This window comes from Chiloscyllium plagiosum, chromosome 25, assembly GCF_004010195.1.
Source record: "Chiloscyllium plagiosum isolate BGI_BamShark_2017 chromosome 25, ASM401019v2, whole genome shotgun sequence".
Lineage (NCBI taxonomy): Eukaryota > Metazoa > Chordata > Chondrichthyes > Orectolobiformes > Hemiscylliidae > Chiloscyllium > Chiloscyllium plagiosum.
The window spans coordinates 25,830,419-25,849,991 of record NC_057734.1 but is presented as its reverse complement, the minus strand read 5'-3'; the positions used below and the strand labels follow the sequence as shown (position 1 = coordinate 25,849,991).

The following is a 19,573-nucleotide window of genomic DNA, read 5'->3' as shown; positions in this document are numbered from 1 at the left end:
CCCCAAGTCCCTCCTCCCTACCTTTTATCTTAGCCTGCTTGGCACACCCTCCTCATTCCTGAAGAAGGGCTTATGCCCGAAACATCGATTCTCCTGTTCCTTTGATGCTGCCTGACCTGCTGCGCTTTTCCAGCAACACATTTTTAAAGTTAAGCTGAGACTGTCTACCTGATCAATTAGATGCACAAGTTTCCAAGATTGCTCACCACCTCCTTCTCCATGGCAATTATAGGTGGACAGTAAATGCTGACCACAGCCAGTGAAGTCCATATCGCCGGAATGAATAAAGTAACTCCATCAAAACAAACTAACTGGTCATTTTTACAACTGTCAGTTGTGGACTCCACAGAAACATCCATTGGCCCTGGTATGCTGTCTTTGTTAAATGTGAAATTTCATAGATGAAATGTCAAGTTAAAATGACTGAGATATTTTCTCAAGTACACTGCAAGGCATTACAGGGTTGTTCTCCTTGGAGCAAATGAAAAGAGGAAACAGAATTACTTTTTCTCCCCCCTCAAGGAACATTTAGATCCGGAATACACTACTTGAAAGGATGGAAGCAAACATCATGAAAACTTTCAAAAGGCAACAGATTCAAAGAGGACTCATTTGCAGGGGTATTGGAAAGAGCTGAGGCATGGGACTAAGTTGAACAATGCTTCTCCCCACCAAGATTTGGTATCAGCTCAAATACAAATAGTCACCGTCCCCGTTACAAGAGTCTAATGATTTAGTCAGGCAATTTATTAAGCAATTGAACTACGATTAATTAGAAGCACTTCAGATTTATTTTTCAATATTATTAATCGCAAAGTTTGTGAGAAGATTTGTAGCTTGGGTGCTTGTTGCTGTGGTTCTGTTCGCCGAGCTGGAAGTTTTTGTTGCAAACGTTTCGTCCCCTGTCTAGGTGACATCCTCTGTCAACAGAACGAGGACATGCCGCAACCCAAAGGACTAGCCACACTACCATACATCAAGAACATCTCGGAAATGACAGTCAGACTACTGCGACCACTAGGACTTACAACAGCACACAAACCAACAGCCACTCTCAGACAATTCACCAAAACGAAGGACCCGATACCCAGCATGAGCAAAACTAATGTAGTGTACAAAATCCCATGGTCATGGCATTCATCCACAAACTCCATCAACAAACACATCGACCTGGACCCAATATACCAACCACTACAGCGGACAGCTGAAACTGACAACCGGAAGCGGCAGGGACAGACCACTATAAACACCAGAGGAAACATCAAAGAAGCGCTTCGCAGGAGGCTCCCAAGCACTGATGATGTCGCCTAGACAGGGGACGAAACGTTTGCAACAAAAACTTCCAGCTCGGCGAACAGAACCACAGCAATTATTAATCGCATTCAGTTATAGAAACACTTGTGATTTTTTTTTTATTTCTGAAATAGTAAATATTCCCATGAACTCAAATAAAGCAATTCATTATTTAATCACTGCAAAATATAGAATATATATTTTAAAATGGATTTATTGAGATTGGTGGCACCACAAAACTCCTGGTACCTCTAAGACAATCTAGTAACAGGCAGAAGGTATGAGGAGAAATTTGAGGAAAGATGTGATCAGAAATTGCAGTTATTTTGTGACATTAAGATGACATGAAGAAAACATCCACACTGAGTAATTAGATTTGCACAAAATCTCCGATTCGCAGATAGAGATTCAATAGTAGCTTGCAAAAGGGAAACTGGATAAATATTTGAAGGAGAAAAAAATTGCAGGGAAAAAGAAACAAAAAAAAAGGAAGAAAACAGGACTAGCTGGATCACTCCTAAAAGATAGCCAACACAGATTCCATGGATTGAATAACAAACACCATTTGCAAGTAACAAAGAGATACTCAATTAGAGTTTTGGTTTGTCAATATATGTTTGAGAGCTTTATTCTGTTACATGCAGATTATATATTCATTGTTCATAATGATGGGGTGGTGAATTAAGTAGTCGGTTTTGCTATAACATGTAGTTCCATTCTCGTGCAACCCTGTGTTATAAGAAAATCGCATAATAGCAGCACCATTTAAATTAAGGGGGCTGGAATCATGTTATAACCAACACATGCTTTAAAAGTTTGCTCTTTAGAAACAGTGCCCACAGTATGTGGATTGTGTTATAGTGAATTTGCATTTACAAAACATGTGTTACAGCAGAATGACCTGTATAGGTTTTTCCTGGATTAGAATCTGGTCCAAATAGCACAATACAAAAGTCCATCCCATTCCCAGTACAGTTTTTACATAAACATGCAAACAATATTTTTTCCTAGGAAAAAACAAAAAACCAACATGTAACCACAGTGACATTACCTTTAATTCTATCAAACACATGAATCTCATATTACTTCAAACAAAACTTTTATAGTAAATACCAGCATACTTGTCACAAAATAAATTTATTTTATTCATGAACTGCTTGTATATTTCAATAAAATACAAATCAATATTCAGCATTTTGAAATTGTAAAGATTCAGAAAAATAATTGAACCTGTATAAAAAAAGTCACTTCAGACATTCGTGATGTTAACACAAGAAAGCTCACTAACTACATATTTCTATTTTTCTTAGACACAGCATCTGCAATTTGTTATGCATATTGAAGACCCTTGTATACTCAACTATGCATTTGACCTATTCCCAAAGCAGGTATTATACCAACAATCCCTACAAATCAGCAAATGTTTTCCATAATATCCTTAATTTGAAATCAATACAACTGAGCTTAGAAATAAAGAGCAAGCAAAATCAATTCAACCTTTCACCCATTGATATATCGGTCGCATATCATAGCAACAAAGGCTGTGACAGTCTCAGTTGATGAATGACATGATGGTAAATTATGAAAGGATTTAAATTTAATCTGAAAACGAAATGGAGAAAAAAAATCTTTCCATAGAAACTAATCAAACTAAATAAATACTTTGCTTTAAATAACTTTGCTTGAAATAGGGAGCTGTAATGTTCCAATGTCCAGATTTGCTCCAATTTCACGTTGCTGTGGTGTGAGCATTTTGCAGTATGTGAAGGTTTTCTCATGCTGAATCAACAACCTTTAGTGCTGCAAAGGAATAATATTACACCTGGGGAAAGAGAAATAGATTTAAATTATATTCCATTGAAATATTAAATGCCCTCAATAACAGAGGGAAAATGCATCAAAATACATGACAATCCACCTGGTGATATGTAACTTGCAAATGTTGAGTCATATTGAAGGGCCAAAGGCACAGTATCAGCATGGACTATGATACCTATCCGAGGAGGCAGGAGGGAAGCTGTAGCCGGAGACCATCATTGCTGCTTCCTTCACCTGGGCATGCTGCTTCCTTCACACAGAAACACAGGCAGAGAAAGAGTCGGAGAAGGAACCACAATCAAAGCAGGAAGACAAATGGACAGAAAGTGACTGTGAGAGGATAGGCTGAAGGCTTTCTGCAAAGGTCCTAGTGAGCATATCTGTTCTTTCTGGCCTCCAAGCAGTGAAATGAACTCATATCTTGCAGAATCAGCACATCCTACTTCTCCTTACTTGCCATATTTCCTGACATCTGGGAAATGCACACAGCAATAATAAGTTTGAAATCAGGTTTCTAATTGGAATAAAAGGTGCCCTATTTAATATTAATTCATATTAAATGGAGTATCTTGCTATTGTTTGCCCTGATATTCACAGTCATTAAGAAAGGATGTGTTGGGGATGTGTTCTCCAATTCTTTAACCAGCTCCCTATCCACAAATGACTCTCAATATCATGCAGTGGTTAATTTCAGGTGAATAAGCTATTTTTAAGTTTTGGCTTTGCAATTCTAGTGTGTTCACATTAGTTGAGAAAGGTACTTTGGCAAGAGGCAATTTAAATACTACTAGGTTAGCTTTGACATTATTTACATTCTGTGGGGAAATAAAGTATTTCTCAGCTAATCAACAAACACAAACTCTGAAAATGCTTTTCTTCTTGTTTGGTTATGAACAAGGTCAGATGAAAGAAATGTAGGCAAAGAGAGACTCTCAGTTGTGTTCAAACAGAAGGTTGCTAGGGCAAGCATTCACTAGGCTCAAAATTAGCAAAGCAGCACAACTCTTGTTTAAGTGCTGAAATACAACTCACTGATGTGGAGAAGTGTACCTAATTCAAGTAGTATTATTTGTGTCATAATAAACAAACTGAATCTAATGGTTGGTCTATTTGTTCGTTTGATGTGAAATAAATCAATTGACTATTAGCGTGAGGCCTTTTCTTACTAAAGGTTTCTTTAGGTTTACTGACAAGACTTAACGAGCACACATACTAGAGACATTTTTAGTTCAGATCACAAGGAAATATTATAGGCACATTTCCATATACCTATAGTTACTTAGGTACTGGACAGTACAGGCATATCCCTATGCACAAGATACTCAGGCAGGACTTACTAGCATCAGTATATTTAAGAAACAATTCTAGTTTGTAAAATTGAAACTTTTCTTTCAATTGACAAGTAATTTTCTTTAACTTGGTCAATGAATCTGTAAATCAAAAATACACTTCAGAATGGTCAAATTCTACTGCTATTGATTTCAGATACTTATTTGAAAATACTGGCCTAACACTTCCAAAAGGAAGATAGTTGTTGCTGAAGCGGAGACTGGAGTTGTACTCTGGGACCATGAGGAATTTCTGATGCAGTTAAAATTTCTGATAGGCAATTATACAACATCCTGAATCATCCGAGAAAGGTCCCCATCTGAGTGGAGTCTCCCCTCACCTGCCTGACATTCTACCACCTCTCACCCTCACAACGTGCAGTCCTCCACTCCCTCTGCTCCAACCCCAACCTCCCCATCAAATCAGTGGATAAAGGGGGTGCAGTGGTAGTTTGGCGCACTGACCCCTACACTGCTGAAGCCAGACGCCAACTCGAAGACACCTCCTCCTACCCCCTGCCGACCATGACCTCACACCCCATCACCAAACCAGCATCTCCCAGACCATACACAACCTCATCACTTCAGGGGACCTCCCACCCCCAGCTACCAACTTCATAGTTAAAAGAACCCCGTACCGCCTGATTCTACCTCCTACCCAAGATCCACAAGCCTGACCACCCCAGCCGACCCATTGTCTCAGCCTGCTCCTGCCCCACCAAATTCATCTCAACCTACCTCGATACTGTCCTGTCCCCCCAGTCCCTTAACTCCCCACATACATTCGGGACACCACCCATGCTCTCCACCTCCTCCAACACTTCCGTTTCCCTGGCCCCCCAATGCCTCATCTTCACGACAGTCATCCAGTCCCTCTATACCTCCATCCACCATGACCAACGCCTCCAAGCCCTCCGTTTCTTCCTCTCCCGACATCCCCACCAGTACCCTTCCACTGATACTCTCATTCGTTTGGCTGAACTGGTCTTCACCCTCAACAATTTCTCGTTCCAATACTCCCACTTCCTCCAGACAAAAGGGGTAGCCCTGGATATCCGCTTGGGCCCCAGCTATGCCTGTCTCTTTGTCGGCTACGTGGAACAGTCTATGTTCCGGAGTTACACCGGCACCACTCCCCACCTCTTCCTCCTCTACATTGATGACTGCATCAGGGCCACCTCGTGTTCCCATGAGGAGGTTGAACAGTAAACTGACTTGGTCAACACATTCCACCCTGAGCTTAACTTCACCTAGACCATCTCTGACACCTCCATCTCCTTCCTGGACCTTTCCATTTCCATCAATGATGGCAGATTCAACACTGACTTTTTTTTTTTTAAAAACAAACCTACCGACTCCCAAAGCTACCTGGATTACATCTCCTCCCACCCTACCTACTGCAAAGAATGCTATGCCGTATTCCCAATTCCTCTTACCCTGCTGCATCTGCGCCCAGCAGGACCAGTTCCACCATAGAACACACACCTGATGGGCTCCTTCTTTCAAGACCGACATTTCCCCTCCTATGTGGTTGAAGATGCCCTCCAATGCATCTCCTCCACGTCCCGCACCTCCACCCTCAAACCCCCCCCCTCAGTCCACACCTTCCACCCTACCAACCTTCACGTAAATAGGATCATCTGTTGACATTTCCACCACCTTCAAATGCACCCCACCAACAGGGATATAATTTCCCTCCCCACCCCTATCCGCTTTCCGCAAAGACTGTTCCCTCTGCAACTACCTAGTCAGATCCACGCGCCCCCTACAACCCACCCTCCCCTGCCACTGCAGGAATCGCAAAACCTGCACCCACACCTCCCCCATCACCTAATCCAAGGCCTCAAAAGGAGCCTTCCACATCCAAAGTTTCATCTGCACTTCCACAATGTCAATTATTGTATCTGTTGCTCCTGATGCGGTCTCCTCTACGGACGACTTCTCGCACAGCGCTTCAGAGAACATCCCGGGACACCCACACTAATCAACCGCACCACTCAGTGGCCGAACATTTCAACTCCCCCTCCCATTCTGCCAAGGACCTGCAAGTCCTGGGCCTCCTCCATCGCCACTCCCTCACCACCTGACGCCTGGAGGAAGAACGCCTCACTTTCCACCTCATACCCTTCAACCCCAGGGCATCAATGTTTCCTCATTTCCCCTCCCCTCCCCCCACCTTACCCCACTTACAACCTCCCAGCTCAGCACAGTCCTCATCACCTGTCCATCTTCCCTCCCACGTATCCGCTCCACCTTCCTCTCTGACCTATCACCTTTACCCACACCTCCAACCACCTATTGCACTCTCAGCTACCTTCCCCCGCCCCAATTCCCTCCCATTTATCTCTCCATCCAGAGGCTCCCAATCTCATTCCTGATGAAGGACTTTTGCCTGAAACATCGATTTTCCTGCTCCTCGGATGCTGCTTGACCTGCTTTGCTTTTCCAGCACCACCCTAAACTTGATCCTATCATCCCAACCAGTTGTCACCCTACCCCTTCACTTTGCATATAAATTCATCTTCTCTCAACAATTGAAAAAGTAGCTTTAGGATATGGCAGCTATTGCTGCAAACAGAGGTGGTGGCTTCAGCACCAAACCACTTTCCTGCTGTGAAGATTGCTGGACTAGACCGAACTGCTTTAGATAGGAAAGTTCCTGGCCAGGTGGTGAGCCAGAAAGCCTTTTTAAAAGATAAGTGGGCAAATTGTTGTCTGATCTTTGTTGGGGAAGGGGATTCCAGTCGAGATTGAAGTTTTAAGTCATTATATCTTGTAAAACAAATCAACTGAAAGATAATTTCAGAATATTATTTTACTTTGACCCCCCCCAAGCAAATTTATGTCTTAGAACGAAGCAATGTTATTAAACTGTGCTATCAAGTTCAACAAAAAGCTTCACAATAATATCAGATAGCAAAGAAATAAAATAGACTGAAAACACACTTGTTTAAAAAAAATAGAAATTATAAACAGTTGTTGTTTTCCAATACTGCCCACAGATACAGAACAGGAATTTTATTTTTAAAATCAAAGATGGCAAGGTGTTCTGCAGAAACTGAGGTTTTCTTGAAAGTTTCTCAGTCATTCCAATACAGTGAAACCTACCCTAATAATCCTCTTCCACTCCATCGCTGAGGTGTGAGACTCATATGTACAGTTTGTCCATTTCGAATAACTGTTATGTTTAAAGGATTCTGCAAGGAAATACATTACTTCAGTAAGCCAAAACAAAAAACCAGTTTAAATCCACACTTACTGTGATGACTTGATGGGGGTTGGTTAGCTCAGTTACTAGCTGTCTAATTAGCAATGGAGAGTGATCACCACAAGCACAGGTTCAACTCCTGTTCCAACTGAGGTCTCCAGAAAGATCCTGTCTTCTCAACCTCACCCGACATGTGTTGACCCTCAGGTTAGACTCCCCACAGTTGTCTCTCTAGTAAGACAGCAGTCGTGTGGTCCTCTAGGACTTCACCTTTATTATGTTATCCAAGGATATTTCAAAGTACTTTAAATATAATGCATTATTTTAATATGTACTAACTGTTACATTGGCATACACAGCAGTCATTTTGAAACCAGCAAAACTCCATAAGATCATCTGGTATTGGTTGACAGCGGAATGTTGATGAGGATGCCACATCTTACACTTGAGTCAGTAAATAGGACTGCACTTTATCTTATCCTAACATCAGCAATCCCATCAATGAAGTACATTTTTAAGGTTTGCTGAAAAGTCAATAGTATTCAACAGAGTCCCATTTATATCACTAGCATCTAGTCCGTGAAAACCATGTTATTCTGTTTGCATTTAAAACTGACACTCTTGCTCCTGAATCGGAAAGGATAGGTTCAAGTTCCACTCTAGCAAATTGTACAGTACTAAGGGAGTGATAGTCTATCAGCATTGCTTTCTCTGTAGATGATTTTTGAACCCAAGGCTTTAATCGGCAGAGGTGTCACAATAATACTTTAGGAAGGAAAAGACCATCTCTTGCATCTTAACGTCCAGCACCAACATTTGTTAAACGTTGATACCGTGTTTGCTTCAGTTGTGAACTCCAGTAGTGAATTACAGTCTCATTGGTCTGTACAAAAAAAAAAGATTCTGCTTGCTATCAAAAATCTTGTGCTTAACCATAGCGACATGTCCTGAATCTAGGCTTCTCAATGTCCACACGTACAGGTAGTTGCTATTTGCTTTGTCTTATGTTTTCATAATTTTAAACACCTTGAGCTGTGGCCACATCTCTCTTCAACAAGTTTTGAATATTGACAGCCTATTTTTTTGGGGGGTATGTGCATTGAAGGCTGAAGGGGAAGAGGAATTGACAAAGTGAGCAATTTGCAGTAAAGCAGGTGGTGAGAGATTTCCAGATAAAATTTCCAGATATATTCTGAAATCACTGGTTACGCAAAATGCTAGCTGAATAGAGAGAACTAGTCACAGACAAGCTTGACCCTTCCCTTTATCCAGATAATGATGCAGGTTCAGACAAAAGTTAAAAACGGGAACAAAATTTCAGGATACATCTTTGAAAACTCTAAGGTGCAGATGATACCAACACTATAAAAACTATGCTGGAATCTAAAAAGGTTCTTATTAAATCTGAAATATGGTTAGGAAACAGCAATAAGTTCAAGAAAAACTAAATTGAAACACTAAATTTCTTCAGCATACGGTCAAAAATAAACAAAAACAGTGTTTTCCACAAGCATGTCACTCACCCCTTCACTGTGCTGCACCACTGTGGCAATATTTTGCAAGTTTTGAAAGTTTTCAGTATTTACTGAACCAAATTCTATAATTTCATCACCAACTTGCAAACCCTAGAAGAAAAGAGAAACAGTGTGCAAAATAAAATTGCCTTCTTTTTCAAAACATATTGTAATTTATTTTGCAAAAATTTGTATCCTCAAAATATTTTAAAATGGAGTTCAACTGTTGGCGCCTATCACCCTCATTCGTTACCATTGGTGTTGAGTTTCTGGAGATGCACTCATTCAGACAAGGGGAGAGTATTTCAACACACTCGTGAGTTGTGCCTTCTCAATAGTGAACAGAATTTGGGAACTGGGAAGTGAGTTACTCATTGCAGCATTCCCAACCTCTAATCTGCTCTTTTGGCTATTTAGATAGCGGACTTAGTTCAGTTTCTGGTCAATTGGACCACCAGCATGTTCGGAGGACATTACTTTCACTGAATCTCATGCTGAATGTTAAGGAAAGATGGATAGATTCCGGTTCTGATTTTTTTTTTCCTCAATTCCTGCTGTTTCACACCTTTCATATTCTGTCTTGTCAACATCATTCAAAAACAGCACAGACAATAATGAGAAATTTGGAAAATACAGGGAGAACGAAGAAAATCTAATTCTCAACATTAAGAAAAATAAGGTACTCTTCTCCTCTTAAAAAGCTTCAATAGCTTGATGAAATTCTCACTAGAAAGCAGCAACCACTTAATTCCAAGTACTTGGAATCATTGGCTAATTTCACGTCACTTATAACTCTCCCAGGTCCAGGTGATAAACTAGTTGGGGCAAGCCCCTTCACCTCTGCTGTCACATGATTGAATTAGAAGGGAGCTATAAAGCCTGAAGGCATAACTGATGAGGTGAGTAATAGGAGGCTGCATGAGAAGAGTCACCATAGGCCACGGCTGAAACACCCCAATAATGTCCACAAAAATGACATTTAGCCAAAATAAAAAGGAAAATTCAGCCCAAGGAGTCAGTTTCCACTAACATGCTGCTGAAATCCAGGGATGTCAAGGGGACATTATCAATCAGTATTTACTTGGTAATTACCTGCTCAATGATGTTCAGTTTTGGTTTCATGAGAACTATCCAGCCCCTGATGACCTGTCATTGTAGCCTCGGTCCAAACATGGGCAAAAGAGCAAAACTCGTGAGGTGAGGCGAGGTGAGGTGAGAGAGTGACTGCCCTTGACACTGAGGCAGCATTTGACTGAATGTCACATCAAGGAATCCTAGTAAAACTGGGAATCGGGGAGAAACTTTCCACTGGTTGGAGTCATACCCATCAAAGGAGGAAGATGGTTACAGAATTCAATCATCTCAGGCCCAAAATATCAGTGCAGGAGTTCCTCAAATATAGTGTCCTCGCACAACAATTGTCAGCTATTGCATCAATGACCTATCCACATAAAGGTCTGAGTTTACTGATGATCGCACAATGATCAGTACCACTTCTAACAGCTTTGGGCTGATTACTGGCAGGCAACAACCATCTGCGACACTATCATTGCATATCAAAGGGAAATTCAAGCTACTGCCCTTTGATAGCATCTCCCTATTCCCCCTTCTGCAATTAATATCCTAGAATTACCAATAATCAGAAATTAAACAGCAGTTCAATTATAAACAAATAGTTTACAAAAGCCGGAAATTCTGTTTCAAGTTATTCCTGAATCCCTAAAATCTGTCCACGAGCAGTGCTTCCCACACATTCCTGCCTCAGCCAATCAACTGCTGAAATTCTTATCATCAATGGCTTTCTCAGCTCTAATACTCTCCTGGCTAATCTCAAAGAACTTCACATTTGTGCTATTTCCAGGTGTCTATATTCTATCCTGAAGGAGTCTCTGTATACTGGCTCCCAGTTTTTCAAGATCTGATTTTTTTTAAAAAAAAGACCTTATGACCTCAAAACTCCTTATGGATCCAAAGTCAACTTGGTAATAAATATTCTATTTTTCTGTTTTGGGAAAAATTATGAACATCGTAATAAGAAAACATTATAATTTTCATGCAAAATACATATTGTCCTCAACTGAAAAGTTAGGATATCATTTAAAGGCTGCACTTAGTTATTAAATGAATTTATCTGCTTTATATAGCTGACCAGGCACACGCAGACAACAAGCAACATGAATTCGACTGGGACAACACTACTATCATAGGGCAAGCCAGACGGAGAACAGCCAGGGAATTCCTAGAGACATGGCATTCATCCATAAACTCAATCAATCAACAAACACATCGACCTGGACCCAGTATACCAACCACTACAGCGGACAGCTGAAACTGACAACCGGAAGCGGCAGGGACAGACCACTATAAACACCGGAGGAAACATCAAAGAAGCGCTTCGCAGGAGGCTCCCAAGCACTGATGATGTCGCCTAGCCAGGGGACGAAACGTTTGCAACAAAAACTTCCAGCTCGGCAAACAGAACCACAACATATTAGCAATAACTTTAGGTACAAAAATTTACTTACTTAGATTTGTACTTACCGAAATATGGGCAGGTGAACCTGGACTAACAGTGTCTACTTTGGCAAAAGCAGCTGGTAAACTATTCTCCTGTTCCATTACTTCAGGATGCACCTCTGCCTCATCCAGTCTATGCTTCTCCCGGTCACGTGCATGTAGGTGATGGAGTGCTTCCTCAATTTGTTTCATTAAGGCTTTATGGTCATTTTGTAGGCCTTACAAAAAACAAGAAAAATTTGCAGCATATTTAGATATAGCTAGAGACGTAACTGGGCACCGTAATACCTTCAGAATTTGGAGAGGATTTGTAATCCCTGTTGAGAGATGTTAATTCTCACCTCTGGAGCAGGTGGGACTTGAACCAGAGTCTCCTGGCATATAATTCAGGATATAACCACTGGGCCACAAGAGCCCCTAATCCATAGTTTTAGGCTTGCTTGGATTTCCTTACTTCAGGTGAGCCATCAATGGGAGATGAAGAAAAATACAGACTGAAAACTTTCACATAAAATGAAGGAATGTGCATCTGGGCTTTTATTGCTGAGGCAAAGTTTCAAAACTGTTCAATTTTTACACACTTATGTCTCAACTTGACAAAAGCAAAAATGTGCCAAAATATAATTATAACAAAATTTGTTTCTTTTCACTGCCTCATTTATTCCTTCCCTCCCTCAATGAAATCCAGAAAAGGTCACTTATGAGGTTGACAAATCTAAATGCACTATCATTCTAATTTGAATTAGTCTATTAAAAGAATTGTCAACTTTAGAGTATCATTTTTGAATTGCACTGAAACATGAACATTGCTGCTTGAAGCATTATTTCCATATTAATACATTACAACATTTTCTAAATGTATCAATATTACTTACAAATTATATTATGTCGAGCTGTTCGAACTTCATAAACATCAATATCGTTTCGAGGATATCCTTCAACATCAACTAAAGGCTCATCCATTCCAGCTTTATTTTGCTGAAAGTCACAGGTTCAAATGCTTCAATTAGTGTAAAAATGCAAAGGAAATACTTGAAAACTTTTTTTTCAGGTTTGTTTTATTCCTTTTCTGTGGTGTTCAACCTTAATGACCAAAAATAACATGCACTACCAAACGTAAAGCTGATTGGCAAATAAGCCAAAGAGACAAAGGGACTTTTGTAACAGTCTGAAAGTGTGATGGAAACAAATTCAAATGGTACCATTCAAAAATCAATTGGTTAAGTAATAGAATATTTTATTTACAGGGCTTTGGAGCAAGAGGAGGGGAGCAGGTTTAATGAGATAGCTTTAAAGGGCTTTTGTTGTACAACTAGTTGAACTGTCTCTTTATGTGCTGCATCATTCTATGATTTTATGATTTAATTCTAATTCATACCAATGTAAGGCATAAACAAATTTTCATGGCTTAAAAATTTACTCAAACACTTCATTTTGCTGAACAAACAAATTATTCAATGATGTGAGCTATAAATATACTGCTGCACAATACAATGAAAACTGATGCATTTAAACAGGTGTCTGAATCAAGAATTGATATAATCAAAGTAAACTACTGGGTTTGGTATGTCAGAAACTGGATGCATTATGTTTTCTAGTGTTTGATTACACCATCACGTTACTCAAATGACAGTACAGAACTCCAATGTGCCGAGTTTGACAAGTTTCATACATCTTGTGTTTTTATTTTATTAATTTATTTTGTTTTGCACAGAAGTAGATCATTTAGTTTTTTTAAGCCTGGTCCACCATTCAGCAAGATCATAGCTGATCTTTTACTTCAACTCTACCTTTTCCTAACATGCAAACTCTACTGATTTTGAACATACGGAGAAACTAAATATCCACAGCTCTCTGGAATAGAAAATTCCAAAAGATTCCCATGATTTTTAGTGAAGATATTTATCCTCACCTCAGTCCCAAATTAGCAGCCCCTTATTCTGAGACGGTGAGCCTGTGTGCCAGGTTCACCAGACAGCAGAAACATTTTCTTCACATACCCTATCAAACCTCTCAATAGTTTAAAAAGTTTCAATTTTAATAGATCACCTCCCATTCTTGTAAACATTAGGATATATACAAACCTTGATCATTCAATCTCTCCTCATTTTTGTGTAGTCCAATTGAATAAATGCTTATTGCTCTCCCACTAGGGCAAGGATGTCCCTCCTTAGATAAAGGTAACCAAACTACGCGCAGTCCACCAAATATGGCTCACTAATGCCCTGTACAATCATGGTAAGGCTTATTAACTCTTAAACACTAATCCCTATGTGATAAAAGCTAACATCCCTCTTTTAAGACCTGATATAACAGTAAAAATCCCAAAACACCCATGAAAATTCAACCACATAGGCAACCAGAGGGAAAACCATTCTGAATTAATTAATGAACCTATCAAAAGAAACATGGGAGAGAAGAAGTCTGTGGTTCAAGGAGAAGTGAGCCGTTAGGAAAACAGGTGGCAATTGTGAGGCAGTAGTTCAGATTTCAAGAGGGGTCAGGGTGAGATTGCAGTAAAGAGATAGGGGCAGGGAGGCTACAAAGGAGAAAGTACTGTTTTTGACTTGTGAACAAAGAAACGCTCAGCTGACTGAGTCAGGAAAGCATGATATTACTGAGGTAATGAATTCCCTGCAAATGAACTTGGAATTTAGTTTTCTGCTACATAAACTCAGAAGTTACCATACTGGGTAAAAGTGTAGTTAATGTGAAAGGTTTTATAAAACTATTAAATGCCTGGTTAAAATCTTCCAGCTTTGTTTACGGATGGATAAGCATAAGCTGTGACCTCATCAATTGACGGAAGCTCTGACTCGGGTGATGATGTTTTATGTGTAAAATTGTCAGTTATTTTGGAAAACAATTTGTTTGCTACTGCCTATTATATTGTAATTTAAATGCTGTGGTGTGTTGGAAATTAATAATTTCCTCGTGTGTTGCATCTTAATGTTCACTGGAGGGTTGATAATTTGTGGATATCAATGAATTTTTCTAATTCTGCTTCTGAGACAATCCAAATATCTCATGCAATCAATACCAATGCAGCAGGTTTTGTTACTAATGTGACTACATGATCTAGCAAATGAGTTAGTGAGAATGAAAAAAAATGTTTTTGAAATCTAAAACATAGCCCTCAAAAACCAAAAAGGTGTTTCTCTAATCTCAGAGCCCTTGAAAAATATTTTGTGCCTGTTAAGATACCACCCCCTTCCTAAATACTTGCTGTATATTTCATGTTAAGTTTCTGTGATTAAATGTACAACACTAGGTCTCTCTGAATGTAAACATTTCCCAGCTTTTCTCCATTCAAAACTGGGAGAAAGTGAGGACTGTAGATGCTGGAGATCAGAGCTTAAAAATGTGTTGCTGGAAAAGCGCAGCAGGTCAGGCAGCATCAGAGGAACAGGAGAAGCTTATGCCCGAAATGTCGATTCTCCTGTTCCTTTGATGCTGCCTGACCTGCTGCGCTTTTCCAGCAACACATTTTTAAGCTCCATTCAAAATTGTTTGACCTAAGTAATACTCGACACTTTGACACTTTGTGTTCATGCTGTCAAGCTCCTTTCTACTCACCTGGTGATTTTCTTCCTCGGTCGCCTTCTTGTAACTTTCTCACCACTTTCTTCCCAAATTATAGTTGCGTATAGTCCACAAACTTACATTACACCCTCTCCCCTCATCTAAATTATAAATCTAGTGTGCAAATAGTTGAGGCCCAAGTACTGATTTTTTTTTGTCATGTCCTATTAGTCATAACACTCCAACACAATGCCATCTTAGCAGGACTTATACACTTAATGGTAAGGTCCTAGGGAGTGTTGCTGAACAAAGAGACCGGCTGGGGCTGTTTTCCCTGCAGTGTCAGAGGCTGAGGAGTGACCTTATAGAGGCTTACAAAATTATGAGGGGCATGGATAGGGTAAATAGGCAAAGTCTTTTCCCTGGGGTCAGGGAGTCCAGAACTAGAGGGCATAGGTTTAAGGTGAGACTGGAAAGATATAAAAGAGACCTAAGGGGCAACCTTTTCCACACGGAGGGTGGTACAGGTGTGGAATGAGCTGCCAGAGGAAGTGGTGGAGCCTGGTACAATTCCAACATTTAAGAGGCATTTGGATAGGTATCTGAATAGGAAGGATTTGGAGGGATATGGGCTGGGTTTGGCAGGTGGGACTAGATTGGATTTGGATATCTGGTCGGCATGGATGAGTTGGACCGAAGGGTCTGTTTCCATGCTGTACTCTATTTTATTCTGTTTTTATCTATTAATAAATCTTTAGTCCATGCTAGTATATTACACCCAATTACAACTTCTATTTTTCACAATAACCCCTGTGTAACACATTTTCAAATGCTTCTAAAGATTCAAATTCACCACATTTACTGGTTCTCTCTTATCCACCTTCCTGGTTACAAAAATACATTTAACATATCTGTCAAATACAATTACCCTTTCCTAGATTAATTCATCTTAATCACAATAGGATTTCCTAACAGCCCTGTTACCATATCTTTGACAATACGGTATTTTGTCTTCTACTTGTTAGGCTAACTGGTCGATAGAGAGCAAACTGGGAACTCTCTCTTATCTTACAAAGCTGATTATATTTCCAAATGTCAATTATTTGGGAACTGTCTAGAAACTAAACAATTCTAGATTATCAAAAATCAATGCATCCACTATCTTGGCAGCTCTCTTAAAATAGATTAGATTCCCAACAGTGTGGAAACAGGCCATTTGGCCCAACAAGTCCACACCGACTCTCCAAAGAGTAATCCACCCAGACCCACTTCTCAAATCCATTAGATACAGAGATTAGATTCATTAAATTCTCCAGTGCCATTTCTTGGCCTGTGTCTAGAATTTAAATGTCCATTAGTTTATCTGGTCATGGCTGATATGTGATGGGCTAGAAACATCTTACCTAGTCTTTACTTCAGAGTGGAAAATTAGATCAATAAAGACCTTAAAATCCCAAAACTGTCAAAATATGTCATTGATACTATGTTAACTGTTCGATATGGAGTTGGCAATCATATTTCCAGCTTCTACTCGTGCTATTATGTTGAAAGTAAATGATTCTGGAATCATTTACACACCTCGTAATTAGATTAGATTACTTACAGTGTGGAAACAGGCCCTTTGGCCCAACAAGTCCACACCGACCCACCGAAGCGCAACCTACCCAGACGCATTCCCTTACATTTACCCCTTCACCTAACACTATGGGAAATTTAGCATGGCCAATCCACCTAACCTGCACATTTTTGGACTGTGGGAGGAAACGGGAGCACCCGGAGGAAACCTATGTAGACACGGGGAGAATGTACAAACTTAACAGAGTGTCGTTTGAGGCGGGAATTGAACCCGAGTCTCTGGCGCTGTGAGGCAGCAGTGCTAGTCACCGTGCTCCCCATCACTAACGTTTGCAGATTTATAATTTGTTTTGCTGCCGGCCAGATTTAATGCAAGGGAAAATGAGTGCCTCAGACTTCCGCAGTCACAGCAACTCATATTCAGGCATGCCCCTTAATTCCCATAATACTTAGTGTGCTGGATGATCCCTACGCCTGGGAAAGGCCTTCTTTGACATGTTCAAGTTAAGCGAAGCAGCTATAAAAAGGCTGCATTATCATGAGATGATGAGAGAAAATCCCCCCTCCCCAGCCACACGTGAACGTTCAGAACACACGGCTCCCACCACAGGAAGTATGTGACTCTATCGTGACCCCTCGCACAAAAGTATGATGCAGAAATGGATGATAATCCATCTAGCAGCAATAACAAAGAACATAAAGGGAGTGTGTCACTGAGGAAGTGTAGTCCCTCAATCACCTGTTTTCCAAACTTCACCAGTGACATGAATGGGAAAAGCTCGTACCTTCCCAAAGTGCAGAAGAATGGTACTAACTAATAAAATTCTGAAACCTGAATGTGATCAGGAAGATATTTGGTTCATTTCAGTGTATTGAAGCAATTGTCTAAGCCAGGGTTGTTATTCAGTTGGAGGTAGTTGTTTCTATTTGAAGACAGTTTTCTTTTCCCCGAGTTTGGTTGGTTTAAAGGGGGTCTATGTTTGTGTGAAGGACATTATCAACAACTGCTGCCACAGCCTGACAACAGCCATCCAGCCCCAGCTGTGAGAACTGCTCTATTCCTGATGGTATTGTACACCCAAGACAGCCTTCTAGTACTCACCCCCTCCAAAATATCATAGTAAGCTTTGATCTGAGCCTCAATGGCATCTTTCTTTTTCACCAGCTGCTGTACATCAGCCATGGTCACTGCCTGTGAAGAACTTTCCGAGCCCTCCTCCGACATTGTTCCACTGACTGTCTGACTACGGGTCTCGGCAGCACTCAGACCGTCCCTCCTCAAAACGCAACCGCATAATTCAAAATACACATCCAGTGAGTGGACTTTTAATCTTGGCAGCCTCATTGGTTGTGACTATTTCAGCAAAACCCGAGAAGTAGTGACAGCATTTAGATGTTATCATTGTGGTCATTTTCCACGAGGTGAATTAAACGTAACAAACCGGAAATAAGTAATCCGGAACAACCAGGACTATGAAAATGGAGATTTGATCTCAGATTTGACATCGTCTTTGATTTTAATAAAATTAAGCCTGGGTTTAAAATCCCTCCACAATCATGTGACCTCCATCTCCGTGTAATATTTTCAACCTCATAACATTGGGAGGTATCCATGTTTCTCAAATTCTGGACTCTCAACCAACCTCATTTAATCACCTTGCCTTCAACTGCCTAGGCCCTAATTTTCCCAAATGTTTGTGGCTCTCGTTCCTGCTTTCAGACTATTCCTGAAAACTTCTCCGTTTTTGTTCATCTATCTCATTCATATGCTTCGTTATTTAACGTTTCTTTATAATGCTTCTGTGAAGCACCTTGGGACATCTTATTAAAACACTATATAAATACAAATTGTTGAAGATAGATTCCATAGTTAGTGTTAGAAACGAAAATCGCCTCTCAATAATCGCTCTAAGACAATTTATAATGCTTCTGTGAAGCACCTTGGGACATCTTATTAAAACACTATATAAATACAAATTGTTGAAGATAGATTCCATAGTTAGAGAGTCAGACAGGATATTTGAACTGTAACTGTAATTGTGAATTCTGCTTAGTGTTTTACCTACCTGGGACAAGGGTAAAAATATTACAGAGAGAATATAAGAAATAGGAGTGGTATAGCCATTCAAATAGATATTGGCTGATCTTCCATTTCGACATAATTTTCTGCCACAAACCCATACATTTTGATGTTTTTAATTCATAGAAATATATTGATCTTTATTTTGAGCATATTTAATGACTGAGTCTACATGATTCTCTGGAGCACAGAATTCAAAGATTCACTACCCTCAGAGTGAAGGACTCTCATCATCTCAGCCCTAACAATCCTGTCCCTTATTCCGAGACTCTGTCTCCGGATCTAGATCTACAAGTCTAGTAACATCCAAATTATTGACAACTTGGGAACAGATGGGGCTCAAGCACTGAATCCCCATGACATCCTACCAGTTACAACCTGCCATTCCAAAATTCGTCATGTATTTCTAACAACCAACAACCCACCCTCCCGTCCTGGCACCTTCCCCTGCCAATGCAGGAATTACAAAACTTGCGCCCACACCTCCTCCTTCACCTCCATCCAAGGCCCCAAAGGAGCCTTCCACATCCATCAAAGTTTTACCTGCACATACACCAATATCATTTATTGTATCTGTTGCTCCCGATGCGGTCTCCTCTACATTGGGGAGACTGGATGCCTCCTAGCAGAATGCTTTAGGGAACATCTCTGGGACACCTGCACCAAACAACCACACCACCCTGTGGCCCAACATTTCAACTCCCCCTCCCACTCAGCC

General features: G+C 40.4%; 1 protein-coding gene across 1 annotated transcript; it reads right to left on the bottom strand.

Annotated features, from left to right (window-relative positions):
- Nucleotides 1-2,124: 2,124 nt before the first annotated feature.
- Nucleotides 2,125-18,135, bottom strand: psmd9 (proteasome 26S subunit, non-ATPase 9). Its single transcript, XM_043715755.1, has 6 exons — nucleotides 17,878-18,135; nucleotides 12,554-12,656; nucleotides 11,703-11,896; nucleotides 9,171-9,272; nucleotides 7,548-7,636; nucleotides 2,125-3,115 (listed from the first exon to the last, which is right to left on the bottom strand). Exons 1-6 carry the CDS (start codon nucleotides 18,118-18,120, stop codon nucleotides 3,088-3,090), a joined length of 759 nt encoding a protein of 252 aa, XP_043571690.1. The 5' UTR covers nucleotides 18,121-18,135; the 3' UTR covers nucleotides 2,125-3,087.
- Between the last annotated feature and the right edge of the window lie 1,438 nt (nucleotides 18,136-19,573).

Excerpts from the sequence above, each read along its gene's own strand:
- psmd9 (XM_043715755.1), bottom strand. The coding sequence starts at position 18,120 with ATGAGGCTGCCAAGATTAAAAGTCCACTCACTGGATGTGTATTTTGAA. Across the intron at positions 11,897-12,553 it reads AGCTCGACATAATATAATTT|GCCTACAAAATGACCATAAA; the intron begins GTAAGTAATATT and ends GTTTTTTGTAAG. Across the intron at positions 3,116-7,547 it reads AGTGGAAGAGGATTATTAGG|GTGTAATATTATTCCTTTGC; the intron begins GTAGGTTTCACT and ends CTCTTTCCCCAG.